This window comes from Mesocricetus auratus, unplaced genomic scaffold (assembly GCF_017639785.1).
Source record: "Mesocricetus auratus isolate SY011 unplaced genomic scaffold, BCM_Maur_2.0 Super-Scaffold_100013, whole genome shotgun sequence".
NCBI classification, from domain to species: Eukaryota; Metazoa; Chordata; class Mammalia; order Rodentia; family Cricetidae; genus Mesocricetus; species Mesocricetus auratus.
In genome coordinates this window covers 75595219-75615106 of record NW_024429196.1, presented here as the reverse complement: position 1 = coordinate 75615106, position 19888 = coordinate 75595219, and the positions used below count along the sequence as shown (strand labels likewise).

The following is a 19888-nucleotide window of genomic DNA, read 5'->3' as shown; positions in this document are numbered from 1 at the left end:
TTTCTACAGGATGAGTAGTATTTTACACACATTGAACTAATGCCTAAAACACTGGAAGCAATTAGTATTAGAGTAATTTACCAAGTCAGGTGCGGTGTGCACGCCTTTAGTTCCAGCACTTGAGAGGCAGAGGCAGAGGCAGAGGCAGGAGGATCTCTGAGTTTGAGGCCAGCCAGATCTATAGAGCAAGTTCTTGGACAGCCAGGGCTACACAGAGAAGCCCTATCACTAAAAGCCAATAATAATAATGATAATAATAGAGGTTTGCACAAATTATATGTTGCCTCTATGAGGGGTGCATGCTGTGGTGAACATGTAGAGGTTCAGAACTACTCGGGGCTTGAACTCAGGTCTTCACACTTGGTGGCAAGCATCTTCCTATGCTAAGCCATCTCAGCAGCCCATGCTGTCACTCTTCTATTTGTGTCCTAAACTAGACTCGACCTGCAGGCAAGAACAGTGTTTTATATGGACCTCAACCCAGCTCAGTGTTCAGAGGTTTGTTTGTGTTTTCAAGACAGGGTTTCTCTGTAGCCCTGGACATCATGGAACTCACTCTGTAGACCAGGCTGGCCTTGAACTCAGAGATCCACCTGCCTCTGCCTCCCAAAACTAGGATCAAAGGCGTGTGCCACCACCACCACCTGGCTTGTAAAGTTCAAATCCTGCACATTGGACACACGACTAAGCTCACACTGTAGCACAGAATTAACATGTCTTAATCAGAACACTTATTTTTTCCTACCGTCTGCAATTCCTAGAAACAAGTGAAACCTCTTTGAGTTCAGATAAAGCAGAGATCACAAAACAATGGCATGTGACCTTTTATTTTTCATCAGGTGCTACTCAGAGGCCCACACCCATCCTAGTCACTTTTCCCATGTTCCTGCTTAATGACATCAGAAGAGAAAATTCATTGTATTCAAGTATTAAAGACAAGAATGGTCAGTTCTAGAGAATACCTTTGCATCTGCAAACTGTCACAGTGAAAACACATTTATATGTCATCTCTTAAGCCTCAGTAGTTCGCCAAGAACATGATTCTTGAATCTGACTTCCCTTGTGAGCCGGCATTACAATCTCGGGCGTTTTCTCCCCTGGAGCCTAAGTCGGCTGGGACTCCTCCCCTTCAGTCGAGTCTACTCTGCATGCTCCTGCTCTTGTCCTGGAATCAGCCACCGAATGCTCTCAGTCCGGATGGTAGCATACATAATAAAACTAATTAAAAAGAATAAGGAAAACACAAGCAGCCAATCCACGGTCTGTATCAGTGTGCTGGGGAGAGGGCCCACTTGGTCAGCTTCTGTCACCACCACGTTTTTCCTGGCCTCTATACCTGGAAGACAAAAGGAGAGAAAGCACACTGGAGTCTTGCCTGGCGTATGATGCGTGGCATGCAAAATGACAAGCAGCCCTAGAGGAGACACCCCTGCGAGCAAGGGTATCTTGGAAGGGTTTCACCTGCATGCCAGTGCAACTTGTCACTTGCCTTTCTTCCCGCCGCATCAAAGGGTCAGGAATCCTTCCAGCAGTTCAAAGCTAAAACTCCAGAATTCCTGTGAGTCCTTGGAGCTTTCCTACTGAACCTGCTGTTAGAGCTGCCTTTGATCCCTTAAGACCAAAGCTCAACAGGCAAGACCACTCACAAATGCTTCCATAGGTTGACTTCTGTTTAAATAAGTTACTGAAAGAATTGTTGCCACTGGACCGGTGACTTCTAACGATGCCAGGAACCTCAAATCCCTCTCCAAGCACTAAACACAATGGCTTTCTGTCCCCACGCCAGTCAGGGACAGCACAGGCTCAGGGTTCCCAGCAACCTCGTTGCACTCTCCCCTCTAAGCTAATGAGGATCATGTTAGAAGAAACCTGAGTGCAATGCGCACTGAGTGTGCTCCAGACTGCACTCACTTCCAGGAAGTGCACCTCGGGGACAAGAGGGTGCTCACAGTAGAGAAGGGAAGTTTCCTTCAGCTCCCACAATCAAACTTTTACAAGAAATAAACCACAGGGTCATAAGCTTCAGCAAACATGACAGAATTGAAACAGCATAACGGAACACACGATGGTGGCATGCACCTTAAATCCAGCACTCGGGGAGGCAGAGGCAGGCGGATCTCTGCGAGTTTGAGGTCAGCCTTGCGTACAGAGTGAGTTCCAGAATAGGCTCCAAGGCCACAGAGAAACCCTGTCTCCACCCCAGCCCCAAAAAACTAACTAAATAAATAGAACACAACACAATAAAAACAAGACTTCGCCATGCCCAACAGTGCAGCTGAATCTCAGAAGCACAACAGTTAGCAGCGATAACACAGACGAGAGAAGACACGCCATATGCTACTACTGACATAGCCTTCTCTGTGAGTTCAAGGCCAGCCTGGTCTACACAGAGAGACCATGTCTTGAAACACACCACAAACACACAGTCACACACAGTCTCACATACATAGTCACATATACACACACAGTCTCTCACACACACACTTCTCCCCAGGATGTCCTTTCTCCATACCTGTCTGGTTGAAAATGAAGGTTTTCAGGGTCTCCAGTGTTCGATCAGTATGATTAAACCTTGCCATTGGTTTAGCTCCTTGAAATAACAAAATGTTAGGGACAGCCACAGTGCCAAACCTGGTGGAAAGGCTGTAAGAGAGAGAAGGCAGCTAAGTTAGAAAGCCCAAAAGCAGCCGGTGGTGCACGCCTTTAATCCCAGCACTCGGGAGGCAGAGGCAGGTGGATCTCTATGAGTTCGAGGCCAGCCTGGTCTACAGAGCTAGTTCCAGGACAGCCTCCAAAACAATACAGAGAAACCCTGTCTCGAAAAAAAAAAAAAAAAAAAGAAAGCCCAAAGCATGCTTCCCGCATGGCTAGTCTGTCCAGCTTCCTAGACTTCCTTATGGGTCAGGGACAAGGCGCTCCTACTCTGCAGCCCAACTCAATTGCTTCTAGCATTGGTTCTAGCCATGACCTAATGATTCCACTATTTAATTCCAAATGTCAAAACAGCTCAGACCAGAAAATTCTAATTCATGGATAAAACACAGTGTGTCAATTTTTTTGACAGAAAAAAAAAGTCAAACTTTGGAATGGCCATCCCTTCCTCAAAAAGGATCAGCATAGAGTAAGTAATTCTTTGGCAAATTGGTACAAAGGAATCCATGACTCAACCTGCACACCAGGAGGCTCACACCCAGGAAGGGAGACTTGGAAAAAGCAGCCTGCTGACTTGTTTCACCTTCACAAAGACTGGGCCAGGTTCTGGCAGTGGTGTGACCTCTGGGAAAGGTCATTATTTAACCTTACTATGCCTCAGCTTCTCCTGTCACTAAGCAATCAGTGTTGGATGCACTTTTGTCACTGAGACATTGGCATATGAATCAAACACAGTTCAGTCCCTGTAATGAAAACAAGTGGCCTCCATGATCGACATAAGGTACTCAGTGGAGACAAGAGAAGGCACCAGGGCAGATGCCAGCAGCTTCTGGGGGAGCACAGAGAGAGAGTGCCAGACCTCAGTGCCCGAGTCCAGTGTATGCTTTCGAGCCTGACTGGCATGGCTATCCTTAGGACATGTCTGGAGCAGACACAGTGTCGCTAAGTTAGGGCTGGAGAGATGGCACAGTGGTTCAGAGCACGCTGCCCTCCTAGAGGACCCGTACGGAAGCTCACAGCTGCCTAACTTCAGCTCCAGGGACCTGACACTCTCTTCAGCCTCCACACATGCAGACACTCACATACAATACACATGTGACAGCTCATCTTGGATGTCAACTTGACCACATCTGGAATCAACTGAAATCCAAGCATCTGGACACACCTGGGAGGGATTTTCCTGACTGGATAATCTGAAGAACCACCCTAAAACGGGGCCAAACCTGGTCTCAGCCTACATAAAATGATGGTGAAGTAGACAGTTTTAGCTTTTTGCCTGCTTGCCCTCACTCGAGCTGGCAAGTTCATCCACCCTGCTGTGCAGGCATTCCTTCACCGATATTAGAACCTACTTCTTTGTTTGGGATTCCAATGTAGACTGGAGACCAGCTGAGGCATCCAGCCTCGTGGATAAGACAACGCCTGGATTCTTGACCTTTCCACTGGGAGACAGCCATTGTTGGACTAGCTGGCCCATAGCCCGTAAGCCACTCTAATGAACCCCTGTTTAATATATACAGATTCAGCCGGGCGGTGGTGCACACGCCTTTAATCTCAGCATTCGGGAGGCAGAGGCAGGTGGATCTCAGTGAGTTCAAGGCCAGCCTGGTCTACAGAGTGAGTTCCAGGACAGCCTCCAAAGTCACAGAGAAACCCTGTCTCTAAAAACAAAAACAAAAACAAAAACAAAATGTAAATGTAAATAGGTATAAAGAAAGAAAAGATGGGAAAAGAAAAAGTGAAGAAAATAAAGGGCTGGAGGGATGGTGCAGTGAAGTGTGCACATTGCACATTGCTCTTGAAGAGACCAGAGTTCGGTTCCCAGGACCCATGTCCCATGCTCACCGCCTCCTGTAACTCTCACTCTCATTCTGGGGACCCGACAGACACCTTTATTAGCTCCTTCAGGCGCCCACATATATGGGCACATGCACAAAGACAGATCTTTTTTTTTTTTTTTTTTTGGTTTTTCGAGACAGGGTTTCTCTGTGACTTTGGAGGCTGTCCTGGAACTAGCTCTTGTAGACCAGGCTGGCCTCAAACTCACAGAGATCCACCTGCCTCTGCCTCCTGAGTGCTGGGATTAAAGGCGTGCGCCACCACCGCCCAGCTCCCTACTTGTAGCTTAACCAACAAGGGCCTTGTGATTACGGCCATCAGTTGAAAGGACAAGCACCCACACCAGCCATACCTGCTGTGCTGAGAGGCATCCAACGCCAAAAAGCCAAGAGTTGGAAATGCCCGAGGCAGAGAGTTAAAATGAGGGGCCAGGCTGGCAGAAAACCGGCACCAGGGGGTGTAGAAGAGGACCAGCGTGCAGTCACTGCCATTTGGGTTTAGAAAATCCATGAGGTCCTGTAGAGAAAGAGGCAATAGTTAAAGTCAGCATTAAATGTACATGTGTAGAGAAAGAGGCAATAGTTAAAGTCAGCATTGAATGTACATGTGCGGCCTAGACAAGGAGGGAGGGAGAAGGAGCTCCTTAGGTTAAAGGGCAGCCTGGTCTACACAGCAAGTCCCAGGGCAGTCGGGGCATCGAGAGACAGGACCTGTGGCAGAAACAAAGCCAAACAAAAAACAGACATGTTGCTGGGCAGTGGTGGCGCACGCCTTTAATCCCAGCACTTGGGAGGCAGAGACAAGCGGATCTCTGTGAGTTCGAGGTCAGCCTGGTCTACAGAGTGAGTTCCAGGACGGCTAGGACTGTTGCACAGAGAAACCCCCCCCTCTATATATATATATATATGTATATATATATATGTATATATAATTTTACTTCTGTGTTTGTGTGTGTAATGTATATATATGTGCATGCAAAAGCCATGGAAACCCGAAGAAGGCATCAGATTCCCTGAGCTGAAACTACAGGTCATACTGAGATGCCCAACATGGTGTGTGGAAGCAATGTCAGTCCTGTGGAAGAGTGGCTTACTCCTCAGCCTGTGAGTGTTAGAAGGTTGTTCCAACATCAGAAGGGAAGCTCCGGTAGGAGGTCACAGGTCACCAGGGCATGCCGTGTCATTTCTGAGTTTTCTGCTGCTTGTCTGTGTACCAGTGTGTGCCTGGTGTCTGTGGTGATCAGAAAGAGCGTCGGATCCTCCGGAACCAGAGGTACAGACGGCTGTGAGCTGCCACATGGGTGCAGGGAATAGAACCCAGGTCCTCTGCAAGAGCAGCCAGTGCTCCTAACCCTGAGCATCTTCCCAGCCCCTGGAGTATTGCAAACTTTGCACGTTGTCGGACCCTGATCTTTCTGTTTTGTTTCATTCACAGGGTCTCATTATGGAGCTCTGGCTAACTTAGAGCTCACTGTGGAGGCCAGGCTGACTCCAAACTTGGCCTCTTCATTCTCTTTCTACTGACCAGTCCCCAGGAGGTGAGGTGTTTTTCTAACATGTGTTCTCACCATGGCAGGCTGCCTTACCTCAGGCCCCAAAACAATGGAGCCAAGTGATGGCTCCAAAACTGTGAGCCCAAATAGGCTTTCTTTCTTTTCAGTGGGACGGCCTTGGGTATTTTGTTTCAGTAAGAAAAAGATAACACATCAAACAATTTCCAACTGTCATCTTGGCAGAGCTGAAGCTAAGATCAATGTGTACGGTCAAAGGTCAGGGCAATTCAAGAGATCACTGCTCCTGCCACCAGACTGGCTTGTCACACGTGTGACATCACATGGCCTGGCAACTGTTTAGGAAACATCCTGGAGGGAATGTGAGTCGGGCTGACCCCAGCCAGGCCCTGGAGACGCTTCATGACTTAAGTACAGCTCTTTGACACTGAGCCACCACAGCTGACTGCATGCATCCTGTTCCTTGCCCTTCTTAACCATCTACACGAACTGTCTGCCATTGTTCCAGAACACCCCTGGGGAATCATCGCTCATCTCAGCGGAAACGTGGAGCGGTTTGGGACAACGGTCCGACTCACTGCAGAACTAACACTAGACTCACACCGACACATTCCCCAGCATAAGCAGTCAACTGCAGCGTTGGCTGGAGTTCCGTGTGACTGTGAGCCATCCAGTGTGTGTGCTGGGCACCTGAACCTGAACCCTCGGGAAGAGCAGGGGTCACGGCTGAGCCACCTCTCTAGCCCCTCCCACAGACTTTTTAAATCTTTTTTTTTAGTGGTACTGGGGATGGAAGCCAGGGCCTTTGACATGCTAGGCAGGTGTCTGTCACTGAGCTAGTCTCAGCTCTAAAACAGCAAAGTATTGGGACCCTGGCCCCACGCACCCACCTGCCACGAGGACACTTTTCATGAGACTTGGTGGGAAAGGTTGTCACAAGAATGACTAGCCTTTGGTCACCTAAAAACATCTTTTCAGGGCTGGAGAGATGGGTTAGCAGCTGAGCACCGCTCTTCTGGACACCCAAGTTCAATGGCACCCACAGGGCAACTCACAACTATCTGTAACTCAAGTTCCAGGGGATCCAACGCCCTCACACAGAGTACATACAGAAAACACCAATGCACACTTAATTAATTAATTAATTGATTGACTGATTGACTTTAAAAAACTTTTTTGGTCTTTCAAGACACGTTTTTCTCTGTGGCTTTGGAGCCTGTACTGGCACTTGCTCTATAGACCAGGCTGGCCTTGAACTCACAGAGAACCATCTGCCTCTGCCTCCTGAGTGCCGGGATTAAAGGTGTGCACCACCAGCTGCCCAGCTAAAATCTTTTTTTTTAAAGACAGCAGGCTGGACCACAGCTAGGTTGAGAGAGTGCTTACATGGACAGAGCCCTGGGTTCTTCCCCAGCACCTCATAAAATTAAGAGGGATGGCTCAGGCCTGTGACCCCAGCATTCCAGAGGTGGAGGCAGGGAAACCAAAGTTTAAGGTCACAGGCCATCCTCTGCTATGTAGCAAATTCAAGGCTAACCTGGGATAGCTGTCTTTTCTGCGACCTGTCAAGAGAGAGCTGCAGCTAGCCCATGAACTGGGATTACAGGTCTGCACCACCACATCCAGTTTCACATGACAGACTGTAGAAATATTTCATCTTCTCCCTACACACTCGCCGAGAGCAAGTCACTCAGTCGTTCAAACCATCCTCACTTACAGTGACAGAGATGAGGTCACACCCACCCAAGCCCAGGAGTTGGAGACCGGCCTGGGCAATGTCCATCTGAAAGTTGATTAGTGGTGGCGTATTAAATCATAAGATTTAAGTTTGGGAGAGGCAGAGACAAAGTGACAAAGAGAGAGACAGACAGACAGACATTTTTAAAGCAGGCTTCCTACCTGGGACATGTTTAAAATCTTCAGGGTGAAATTTTCCAGGCCGGTCACATTCCTCTCCTCACAGTTCACTTTGGGGGACTTGAGACTGTCGGTGCTGTTGGCATCCTCGGTGGCTACCGGCTCGGCCTCCGCTGCTCCAGACTCGGCATAGTACTCCTCCTCCCGTTCCGGGAAGCCGCCCATGCCGTGCATCGCGAAGAGGCTCTCTTGGCTGCAGCTCGGCTCGTCCTCTCCCAGCGTACCGCAAGTGCCATCTCGGGCCTCGGCGCTCCGCTGGTCCTCAGCTGCACCCGGAATCACTGAGAGCACTACCACGGGATCTCCGCGAGGACCCGGCCCCGGAGAGGCCTCGGCAGGCTGCCCCACCCTCTCCTGTCCCGGATGGTCCTGTGCAGCCTCCTCATCGTCCAAGTACAGGGCCCCAACCTGAAGAGCTGGGTCAGGCTGCTCCTCTCGCCACACATGGCCACTCTCCTCTGCAACTACAGCAGGGCAGCATGTTGTCATATCTGACCCCAAAGCAAATGAACCCCAAGACTTGTCTTCCAAAATGAGACCCCCCCCCCCGCCATGGAGAAAAACCTTTTCCTATCCATTTCCATTTTCCTATCAGAGAGCCAGCCTCCTCCTCCAGCTATGGAGACCACAGTCAGGGATGCTGCATTGATAGATGCCAAGTAAAGAGATAAATACAGAATACTCTAGAAAGCTGGGATTTGCCACATGAAGTACAATTAAACAAACAAACAAAAAGTCACCAGTGAAGACCACCAGTTAGGAAAAAATAACAGAACAAAGACACAAAGAAAATAATAATGGATGATGGCCTCCAATACTGCAGAGGCAGAAGCAGGCAGATCTCTGAGAGTTCCAGGCCAGCCAGGGCTACACAGAGAGACCCTGTCGAAAGAGGGGAGGGGAAGTTCCTTCTTTTTTGGTGGGGAGGGGTTTTGAGACAGGGTTTCTCTGTGGTTTTGGAGGCTGTCCTGGAACTAGCTCTTGTAGACCAGGATGGCCTCAAACTCACAGAGATCCACCTGCCTCTGCCTCCCGAGTGCTGGGATTAAAAGCGTGCGCCACCACCAGCCAGTGGGGAATTTCTTCTTTAACCTGACAAACAGATCAGACTGATTGCTGCTTGAGCCATGTATAAGACGACAATTACTGTATCACTAGTTGAAAGTAAATTGCTGAGGAAATAAAATGGGAGGGGTGGACGGTGATGGCCCCGTTCTTCCAGGGAGCACAGCACCACCCAGAGTCAGTACTCCCCACCTTTCAGCTTCTCTCAGAGGCTCTCTGCCTTTGTACATGGGTGCCTAATGAGGAAAGGCAGAACAGACTGTGGCTCTGGAACTCACAGAGATCTGCCTGCCTCCCAAGTATTGGAGGCCATCATCCATTATTATTTTCTTTGTGGCTCTGTTCTGTTATTTTTTCCTAACTGGTGGTCTTCACTGGAGCCTTTTTGTTTGTTTGTTTAATTATACTTCATGTGGCAAATCCCAGCTTTCTGAACTCCCTAAAGGCAATCCTCATTGCAGCCCAAGCGGGACTAGAAGCTGGGCAAACCTGTTCTTACTTTTCCCCAATATAAAACACTTTTCAGTGCCTTCCCCTGCCCTGTGTGATTTATTCTCTATACTGTCTGCTCCCTGATCACTCTCACCGACCCTGACCTGCCTTGGGCCATTCCTAAGGATAGTTTCTCCGCCAAGAAAGTCCTCTACCAGGGGCTGGAGAGATGGCTCAGTGGTTAAGAGCATTGATTGCTCTTCCAGAGGACCTGGGTTCAATTCCCAGTACCCACATGGCAGCTCACAATTATCTACAACTCAAGTTCCAGGGGATCTGACCAATGCACATAAAATAAAGATTTAAATGGCCGGGCGTTGGTGGCGCACGCCTTTAATCCCAGCATTCAGGAGTCAGAGGCAGGTGGATCTCTGTGAGTTTGAGGCCAGCCTGGTTTACAGAGCAAGTTCCAGGACAGCCTCCAAAACAATACAGAGAAACCCTGTCTCAAAAAAATCAAAAAAAAAAAAAAAAAAGGAATTAAATGAATTTAAAAGCTCTCTACTGTACCTCCAGGTGAATCCAATAACCTTCAGATGGAGGCACTAAACATCTGTCCTGACCTTTAGACCAGGGTAAGCAGTCCCCAGATGGCACCCAATAATGTCCTGGGACTTTCCTTGATGTATTTTGCACCCTTATAATTCACTTAATAATTTGTATTCATTTGATGCCTGACTAGCCCTTCAGATAGGAAGGTAGGCTCTCTTCTTCGGCTAACCCTTCCCTGATGCACGGAAGACTCTGCACACCTGTAATCTTGGTAATAGGGAATCTGAGGCAGGGGGACTTCTCTGACTTCAAAGTAGGATGGGCTACATTGTATGACCGCCCTCAAAAAAACAAGTTACAAAATTGCAATCTGATATTTGACAGCCTAGTAAAGATCAGCACAGGGTCTTGGATCTCAAGAGCAGGTGTTCACTACCCTTCCTCACTAAGGGGGGGCCCAGGAATCTGCTGTTGGTTTCCAGGCCTTTCCTTCATACTGAGCAAGAGTGGTCCAGCAGGATAGAGTGGGAAGCCAGAGAGACTTGGGGCGCTGATGTTCACCGCGAAGTGCGGGACTGACAGCCTGTTATCCCTCGGTGTAGCCAGCCTGTGGGAGGACGGTATTACTAGAAGCTGGCTCCCAGGCGCTGGTGGAAGGACTGACTGGCATCATGGTGCAGAGCATCGGGCAGAGAGAGGTGTGGGATTCTCATGAGGCCACCATCACAGTCGGGCATTGGTGACGACGAGGTGGATCACGGAGCGCTCATCACAAAAGGGCCCGCTGAGGGGGGCTGAGCAGGCTCGACCGCCCCGCCCCGCCCCGCACGGCCCGCGGGCGAGCGAGGAGCGGCGCCGGGTCCCCGCGTCCCCCGTCCCCCCACGCAGCCGCTTCGCCCGGCCCGGTCCGCACTCACCCTCCAGGCCGCGGGCCGGAAGGCCCAGCACCCACAGCAGGACTGGCCACCAGCAGAGGAGATGCATGGCGCGCGACGTGGGGCCGCGGCGACAGCCACCGCGGTGGGGGGGACAACCGGCGCACGGCAACGGGAGTGGCGCCCCGACGCCAGCGAGGCTGGGGGGGCGGGGGAGGGGGAGGGAGAGGACCCGAGAGCGCAGGCGCGGCTGCGCGTCGCCATCTTGACTCCTGGCGGCCGCTGCAGACTCCATCTTGGAGTGGGGCGGTCGGCTTCTGGCCAACCGTGAGCAGCCGGCATTCAGTATTTTCGAAGTCAAAGTAGACATTATCCCCTCCCGTATCATTACCCCCTGTGCTTGCAGCACATACTGCACCTGCCTGATGAGTTTCCAGAGACAAAAAAGACTCGGAGTCTTGATAGGTGCACTGTGGAGGAGGGGGTAGAACTTTGGGAGGCCGCAGATATTTCTGATCTGTTATTCCACCATGCTACACAAGCTTATGTTGCCAGACAGAGGAGAAATTCAGTTAAGTCTGCATGTCACATAACTAAGTTTTTAGATATATGCTTCTTGTAACTGAGCATCCTGTAACGGGCTACACCTAGCAAGCAAGGTTTAACTGGTTAGCTGGCTTTAGCACTGGGGCTCAGAAGAGTATGACTAACTAGCATACTGGGAACTTTGAACTAAAGAACAGTGGAAGGCCTCTTCAAAAGCAGCTCCAGAACCAAGGCCTAAGGCCTACCCAGGTGTGGTGGTTCGCGCCTAAAATCCCAGCGATAGGAAACCTGGGAGGCAGGAGAATTACTGTGGGTTCCAAACCAGTCACGGCTACGTCATGAATTCCAGACCATTCTAGGCTACAGGGTGAGACCCTATCTCAAAAGTGAGAGAGGGAGCGGAGGGGAGAGGAGGGGAGGGGGGGGAGAAGGCAAAGAGCACATGCTGCTCTTGCAGAAGACCAAAGGTCTTGGCACTCTGAATTAAAACACTGCATTACTTAGCTGGGTGCTGGCTACTGTCACTCAAAACCAAAAGCAATAAGCCTCTGACCTGAGGACTTAAGAGCCACAAGCCTTGGGCATTAAATCACGGAGGCAGAGCCTGGAGGAATGGCTCATTTGGTAAGAGCACAGGACCCAGGTTGGATTCCCAACACCCACATGGCAGCTCAACCACCTATAACTCCAGTTCCAGAGATGAAGTGCTGATGCTGGCCTCCGTCGGTACCAGGCACTAACATGGTACACACATACATACACACATGCATATATGCAGGCAAAACACCCATAAACATGAAAAATAAATATTTTATTTTGGTTTGTCTTTTTTTCTTTTCAAGACAGGGTTTCTCTGTCTGTACTGGAGCTAGCTCTGTAGACCAGGCTGACCTCAACTCACTGAGATGTGCCTGCCTCTGCCTCCCGAGTGCTGGGATTAAAGGTGTGCACCACCAATGCCCGGCTGTGTTGCATTCTTTCATGTTGCATTTGTTTAACTATGTGAAGCTGTGTTACTGTGCCTGTCTGGAACACCTGGTTGGTCTAATAAAGAGCTGAATGGCCAATAGCTTGGCAGGGTTGGCAGGCAGAGAAAATAAATAGAAGGAGAATCTGGGAGGAGGCAAAGATCAAGGAGCTAGAAAAGAAGGGGCCAGCCACACAGCAAGACACAGAGTAAGAAGGAAAGAAAAGAAATACAGAAATATAGAAAGGTAAAAACCCAGAGGTAAAAGGTAGAAGAGATAATATAAATTAAGAAAAACTGGCTAGAAATAAGCCAAGCCAAGACCAGGCATTTGTAAGTAATAACAAGCCTCCATGTGTGTATTTATTTGGAAGTGGGATTGTGGGCCCCCCAAAAGAACCAAAAAGCAAAAAGCAAGAAGAGTTAAAAACAACCAGCACCACTCTGTAGCCCTGGAATTCACTATGTAGGCCAATTTGGCTTATGAACATGTAATTGGGGTGGCTTATGGTTTCAGAGGTTCAGTCCATTACCGTCATGGCAGGGAGCATGATGGCGTGCAGGCAGACATGGTGCTGGCTACATCTTGATAAGAAGGCAACAGGAAGTGGACTGAGACACTTGGGCAGTAGTCTGACCATAGGAAACCTCAAAGGCCATATTCACAATGACACACTTCCTCCAACAAGGCCACATCTACTCCAATTAAACCACACCTCCTAATAGTACCACTCCCCATGCAACTATTGAGGGTCAAATTACATTCAAACTACCACATAGGTCATCTGTGTAGTATATACTTTTCTATTTTTCATCATAGTCTGAACTCATAGCTTGTGGTATGGGCTCCTGTGCAAATCCTCCAGCAAAGGAGGATGAAGTTGTAGCCTCAATTATTATGAGTCTTAGGGCAGGTAAGCCTCTTCTGTAGAGGGTGCATGGACCAGAAGTCCACACAGATTCAAAGGGAGGAACTTGACTCTACCTGTAACCAGGTTGTAGCAAAATTACACCATTAAACAGCACTGGGATGGTGAGTTGTGACTGTGGGAAACAGTTTGCTACAGTGACCTAAAGCACAGTGCTTGTGTGGGTGTTGTCTGTGTGTTGGGAGGAATGGGGAGGTAGATCTTAGAACTCCTCAGACTAAAAAGTCTAAGCAGGCATTAAAGAGAAACAGTGTCTTGAAAAAGAAGGAAGGAAGGAAAAGAAAAGAAAGGAGGGAAGATAGTTACTATATGAGACAGCACAGTGAGCTCCAGGCTGGCAGGCTAAAGCTACTTAATGAGACTTTGTCCCACACAAAGATGTTTCTCCAATTTGACACACTAGGAAAGAAAATTTCACGTTTAGGTCACGAAAAAGGATTTCAACAAAGCTAAGACAAGAATTCTAACCTAAACTCAAAAACTTTTGTAACATGCTGTGTTAACAACCAACTCCCATCAAATTCTATACCACAGTTTGAATCTGGACTGTCCCCCAAAGTCTGTTGGGGTTAGGACTTGGTCCCCAGATGGCATTGCTGAGATGGAAGAATGCAGAGGGGTCTCCTTCCCTTTGAGGTCTTTAGTTCAGTGGAGGTGTGCCCTTGGTGGGTACCACAGGGGCCGTCTCTTCCCCTTTCTCTTCCTGGCCACAGGGGAGCAACTTGGCTCTTGCTGCCTCAGCACAGGCCAAAAGCAATGGAGCCAATGATCATGGACCGAGACCTCAAGTCTGTGAGCAAAGGAACCTTTCCAATGTATAAGCTTGGCATCTGGGGTGGCTGGCAGTGGCAGAAAGTTACCATGTGGTAATAATTGGAAATAATCACTTATAAACAGCACATTTAAATAAGCTAATTTCAGACGGGGACACACTATAGTCCCATCTTTAAAAGGATCACTTAAACTGAGTGTTGGTGACACACACCTTTAATCCAAGCACCTGGGAGGCAGAGGCAGGTAGATCTCTGTGAGTTCAAGGTCTCCAAAACAATACAGAGAAACCCTATCTCGAAAAACCAACAAATAAATAAATACAACCCAAGACAGTTCAGGTATGGTAGGCTTTTCTGCTTCATTACTGAAACACAAAGCTAAGTAAAACTGAATAGAATCTGTAGCATTGTGGTTTCTATGCTGATTGACAGATTATTCTAGAACCATTTCTCTACTATGTATGTCCCTTCCCACACTGCACCCAAACCACAATGCTTAGCTCCATCAAAAGAAGCTGCAGGTAATCATCATTCTAATATATACTGGTGTTTTGCTTTGAATAAAGTAAGTTTGCTACTTCGCAATCTGTACCTGGGAACCCTGCCCAGACCACCCCAGACCCCACCACTAGCATCAAGCCTGCTCCTTTTGTTTCCCTATTGCAGCCTCTTACTGGAAGAAACACGTCACTGGTGGCTGGGCTTTGAGAGTTTATGCTCTGCCTCACTTCCCTGTTTGATCACTCTACTTCCTGTTTGCGCTTGAAGATGTGCGCTCTCAGCGTCCTACACTGGCTTCCTGTTGTCATTTTGGACTTTCCCTCTGGACCCACCAACCAAAATGAACTCTTTCCTCCATAAGTTTTTGCTCATGGTGTTTTGTTATAAAGAGTAACTGGTACACACTTTAAGAAGCTTTTTCATTTGTTGAGACAACTCATGGCATACACCACCTTGAACTTGAGCTTATCCTGCCTCTGGGCTGGGATTTACAGGTGTGAGGACCAATCCTGGCATGACCACCTTCTTGGCAGAGGAAACAGTTTGCCTGCTCTCACTCCTTCTGGTAATGGGAGGAGATGCTCACTTTACCTTCTCACATTTATCCATCCATAGATTATCTTCTCTGTAATCTTAAACCACCTCCTGTGGCTCCTCATTAGTGTATAAATTAAGCCAATTTATTTATTTTGTGACAGGATCTTTTTTCACTGGTGTCAAATTCCTAGGCTTAAGTGATACTTCTTGTTTGTTTGAGATAGGGTTTCTCTGTGCAGCCCTGGCTGTCCTGGAACTCACTCTGTAGACCAGGCTGGCCTGGAACTCATAGATCCGCCTGCCTCTGCCTCCTGAGTGCTGGGATTAAAGGTGTGCGCCACCACCGCCCAGCTAATAATAAACATTTTTTAAATGGGCAGGGAACTGGAATGGCTCCTACAATGCAAAGCTGGAGCCTTTAGAACGTAACAATGAATAATCTCGAACAAATGTGTTACATTCGTTTACGCTGTGGGATATTTGTTTAATGACGCATTGCATTGTTTCACGTTGCATTTGTTTAACTCTGTGAGACTGTGTTGGTGTGCCTGCCTGATTGGTCTAATAAAGAGCTGATCCACCAATAGCAAGGCAGGAGAGGGATAGGTGAGGCTGCCAGGCAGAGAGAATAAACAGGAGAGAGGAACAAGGACCGAGATAAGGAAGAGGATATCAGGAGTCAGTTACCCAGCCAGTCATGGAGTAAGAAGGAAAGAAAGATGTATAGATAGAATAAAAAAAAAAAAAAAAGGCACACAGCCCAGAGGTAAAACATACTTAAGAAAAAAATCTAGGTTATAGAAGCTGGCTAGAAACAAGCCAAGCTAAGGCCAGGCATTCATAAGAGTAAGTCTCCATGTATTTATTTGGAAGCTGGGTGGTGGGCCCACAAAAACCTGCCTTTAATCCCAGCATTCGGGAGGCAGGGGCAGGTGGATCTTTTTGAGTTCAAGGCCAGCCTGGTCTACAGAGCGAGTTCCAGGACAGCCTCCAAAACAATAGAGAAACCCTGTCTCGAAAAAAAACAACAACAAACCAAATACAAGTGTCTATGTTAGGATGTTTAGTTCATGGGGCTGTAAACTGAGGTGGTTTTTTTTTTGTTTTTTTGTTTTTTTTGTCCTACCTGGCCCCACAGCCACTTTTCAGATAACCACTCAGAGGCTTAATCACACGTGTCTTTGTGGTGTTCCTGTTCCCCAGCACATCTTGTTCTCCCAGTGGCGGCATGTTGGCATCTCCCTGATTCCGCCCTTCTTCTCCGTACCTCCCGCCTGGTTCTATCTTGCCTTGCTATAGGCCAAAGCAGCTTCTTTACTACCCAATGGTAATAAAACATATTCACAGCATGCAGAGGGGCATCCCACAGCACGGCTCAGTGGGTGAAGCTTACCAGCAAGCCTGACAACCTGAGTTCAATCACAGGGCCCACGTAGTGAGGAGAACCGACTACTGTGTGCTGTCCTCTGATCTCCAAGTATGTAGCATGGTGGCTACACAAACAGACCAAGTAAATGCAAATTTTTAAAAACTGTGAGTCCACAGATATTAAAAACATCTTCAAATACATTCTAATGTATTTCCGTAACCTTTGGAAGATATTGGAAACCTCATTCTGAAAACCGTTAGGATGGGGCTCGAGACGGCTCAGCAGTTAAAGGCACTTGATGCTTTTCCAGAGGGCTGGGGTTCGGTTCTGCAGTGCCAGGGGACTGGATGCATTCTTCTGCCTCCTCAGGCACCACACAGGCATATGGCATGTACATACAAGTGAAACAGTCGCTAACATGCTATGGAATAAAGATGTGCTGTTCTATGCTGTTGAGTATTTGTTTAATGATGCGCAGATGGGTTGCATTCTTTTGTTATATTTGTTTAGCTCTGTAAAGCTGTGTTACTCTGTCTAAGACATCTGATTGGCCTAACAAAGAGTCGGATGGCCAATAGCCTGGCAGGGAAGAGAGACAGGCCGGGCTGGCAGGCGGAGAGACTAAGAGGAAAGAGGAGAGAAAAGAAGCTAGGGCGCCAGTGACCAGCCACCCAGCCAACAATGGAGTAAGTAAAGAAAGACACACAGAATAAAGGTAAAGGCCCAGAGGCAAAAGGTAGACAGGATAATTTTTTTAAATTTATTTATTATGCATATGCATGCCAGAAGAGGGTGTGAGATCTCATTATAGATGGTTGTGAGCCACCATGTGGTTGCTGGGAATTGAACTCAGGACCTCTGGAAGACTAGCCAGTGCTCTTAACCTCTGAGCCATCTCTCCAGCCCCCTAGACAGGATAATTTAAGTTAAAAAAAAAAAAAAGGTGGATTAGAAACAAACCAAGCTAAGACCAGGCATTCATAAGTAAGAATACATCTCTATGTATTTACTTGGGAGGTAGGTGGCCAGGCCCCCAAAGAGCACAGAGTAAAAAGAAAATTCAACTACACAATAAGCTAAAAATAAGTAAATCTTTTTAAAAAAATAAATAAAACCAGAGCTAGATGTTAAGACCCCATTACGTGAGAGCCCATGAGTTCTGGTGGCAGTACACAGGAGAATCAGGCTGGCTCTGACCTGCACATTTGTCCCCTGTAGGCTGGCTCTGTGTTGAAGGTGCTATGCCCCCTGCTTAGGGAGACTGGTCGTCAACAGACGACTTCCTCAGCTGAGTGCCCTGTGCCCTACACTACTAACTAGCCAAGTAAGGTGGTCCCAAGGGTGCAATGGTGCCAAGTCTGTTATGAGGATGACCAATTGCTTTCTGGTTAGATTTGAGGCCACGCTCCATTGGAGGGAATTCATACCTGGTACTGTAACCTATTCAGAAGCCTGTGGCAGGGGTGGTCAGAGGACCTAGTAGCAAAGCTACTGCTGTTTTGCTAAATGTTTTGCCATGTGCCTATCCAATTTCCTTTTAAATTCTTGGGTTTATGCCCATAATTAGTGCTGCTGTCTGTTTGGCTCAAAGAGGCTGCTCTGCAGCAGGTAGCAGCAACTAGAGATCCATGACTGGCCAAAGAAAATTAGTGACTCTTGGATACTGGTGTGATTTGAATATAAAGTATCTCCCATGTGTGAACACTTGGTCCCTAGCTGACGGCACGCTTTCACAGGTTAAGGAACACTTAGGAGGCAGGCTTTGAGGATGTATATATAGCCTGGTCCCAGGTCCTGCTCACACTCCTTCCCAACTGCCCGGCTGGCCTCACACTCCTGCTGCTATGCTGTTCCTACTATAATGGACTCTATCTCCTCTGAACCATAAGCCAAAATAAACCCTTTCTCCCCTGACTTGCTTGTTAGGACATTTTATCACAGCAACAGAAGGTCATGAGTCAGATGTTCAGCCACAAATCCAACTGTCCTGTCTAGTTTCCATATCCACTCACCTGAACTCAGAAAATGCCTCCATGAGGCAGGCCTGTTAGTAACTGATAGGGAGGCCCTGCCCATTGTGGACGGGGCCATGCCTGGGCTGGTGATCCTGGGTTCTCTTAAGCAGACTGAGCAAGCCAGCCATGAGGAAGGAGCAGGCCAGTAAGGAGCATTGTTCCACCCTGACTACTGCCTTTGATGAACAGTGTAACCCAAACAAATCCTTTCCTCCTCAAAATACTTTTGGTGTTTCATCACAACAATAGAGACCCTAAGACAAGGACGTATCCATCATCACCTCAAGGAACACAGCGGAAGGGGGCAGAGAGCCAGATGACGGGTGGGGTGGAATGTGGGACACTGCCATATGGTGATACATTATGATTTATTAAAGCTTGCTTGAGGATTCTGAAAGCAAAGTCAGCCAGACTAGAGAAGCCAGGCACATACCTTTCATCCCAGCAGCCAGAAGCTAGGAGGTAGTGGTACACACGTTTAATCCTAGGACTCAGGATCTCTGTGAGACCAAGGCCACCAAGATCTACACACGACTGAATCTGTCTAAAGGAGAATTACAGCTCACACCTTTAATCCCAGCACTAGGAGTATAAGACAGGAGCAAGGAGTAGGAGGCATTCGTTCTCCAGCCATGCTGAGGAGAGGTTACAGTCTGAGGCTTGGTGAGAGCTTGTGACAGGATCAGCCCTTGCAGCCTGAGCTGGAGTGAGAGCTCGTGGCTGGCTGCTTTGGATCCTTTCACTTTTCCTGTCACACTACTGGGCACAGGGCCGTTGCACTGACCTCGAAGGAACTGCAGCCAGCTGCACGAGACTGGGCCCACTCCTCCCCGAGGACTTAAGGCAGTCAATGGTTGCTAGAGGAGGAAAGACCCTCTTCAGCAGTGTGCCAGTGATAAGGTGCCTATGCTCAAAGTGACCCTACCGAGACTCTTGGATAACCAAAACCAACATACTATATAGGAGCTGCTTCAGAAGAGGAAGGGGATTGGAGGAGCGGGCCAAGAAAGGGTGAGGCATGGATATGACCAAAATACATTCTAAATACGTATAATCGCTAGCAAAAGCACTTAAGGAAAATCCTGAGGAATACAAGCACAAACAAGAAACATACAACAGACAATATATGAATTTTGCAAGACTGCAGATTATAATGTATAAAACAAGGCTGATGACGCCAGGTCTGACCCCCAGCGGAATCTCCAGAAACCATCCAGTGTAACCAATTTCCACAAGTTGTTCTCTGAACTTACACACGTGCGACAGACAGACAGACAGACAGACAGACAGACAGACAGACACACACACACACACACACACACACACACACACACACTAAACAACAGCCAGGTGGTGGTGTGCAGGCTGAGTTTTCCTGTCTCAACTGCCTGCTCCTAAACAACAGGCAG

General features: G+C 48.2%; 1 protein-coding gene across 2 annotated transcripts; it reads right to left on the bottom strand.

Moving 5' to 3' along the window:
* Positions 1-811: 811 nt before the first annotated feature.
* Positions 812-11152, bottom strand: Txndc15 (thioredoxin domain containing 15). Of its 2 annotated transcripts, none has more exons than XM_005078379.4 (5): positions 10885-11152; positions 7901-8382; positions 4844-5007; positions 2513-2643; positions 812-1336 (listed from the first exon to the last, which is right to left on the bottom strand). In XM_005078379.4, the coding sequence occupies exons 1-5, from the start codon at positions 11135-11137 to the stop codon at positions 1140-1142; spliced, it is 1227 nt and encodes a 408-aa protein (XP_005078436.2). In that variant the 5' UTR covers positions 11138-11152; the 3' UTR covers positions 812-1139. The 2 variants fall into 2 exon arrangements, with proteins under 2 accessions (XP_005078436.2, XP_040611982.1); XM_040756048.1 differs by having other exon boundaries at positions 7901-8376.
* Between the last annotated feature and the right edge of the window lie 8736 nt (positions 11153-19888).

Coding starts and splice junctions, on each gene's coding strand:
- Txndc15 (XM_005078379.4), bottom strand. CDS start 11,137: ATGGAGTCTGCAGCGGCCGCCAGGAGTCAAGATGGCGACGCGCAGCCG. Junction 8,383..10,884: donor TCCGGCCCGCGGCCTGGAGG/GTGAGTGCGGAC, acceptor GCCCTGCTGTAG/TTGCAGAGGAGAGTGGCCAT. Junction 1,337..2,512: donor CTTCATTTTCAACCAGACAG/GTATGGAGAAAG, acceptor TTTGTCTTCCAG/GTATAGAGGCCAGGAAAAAC.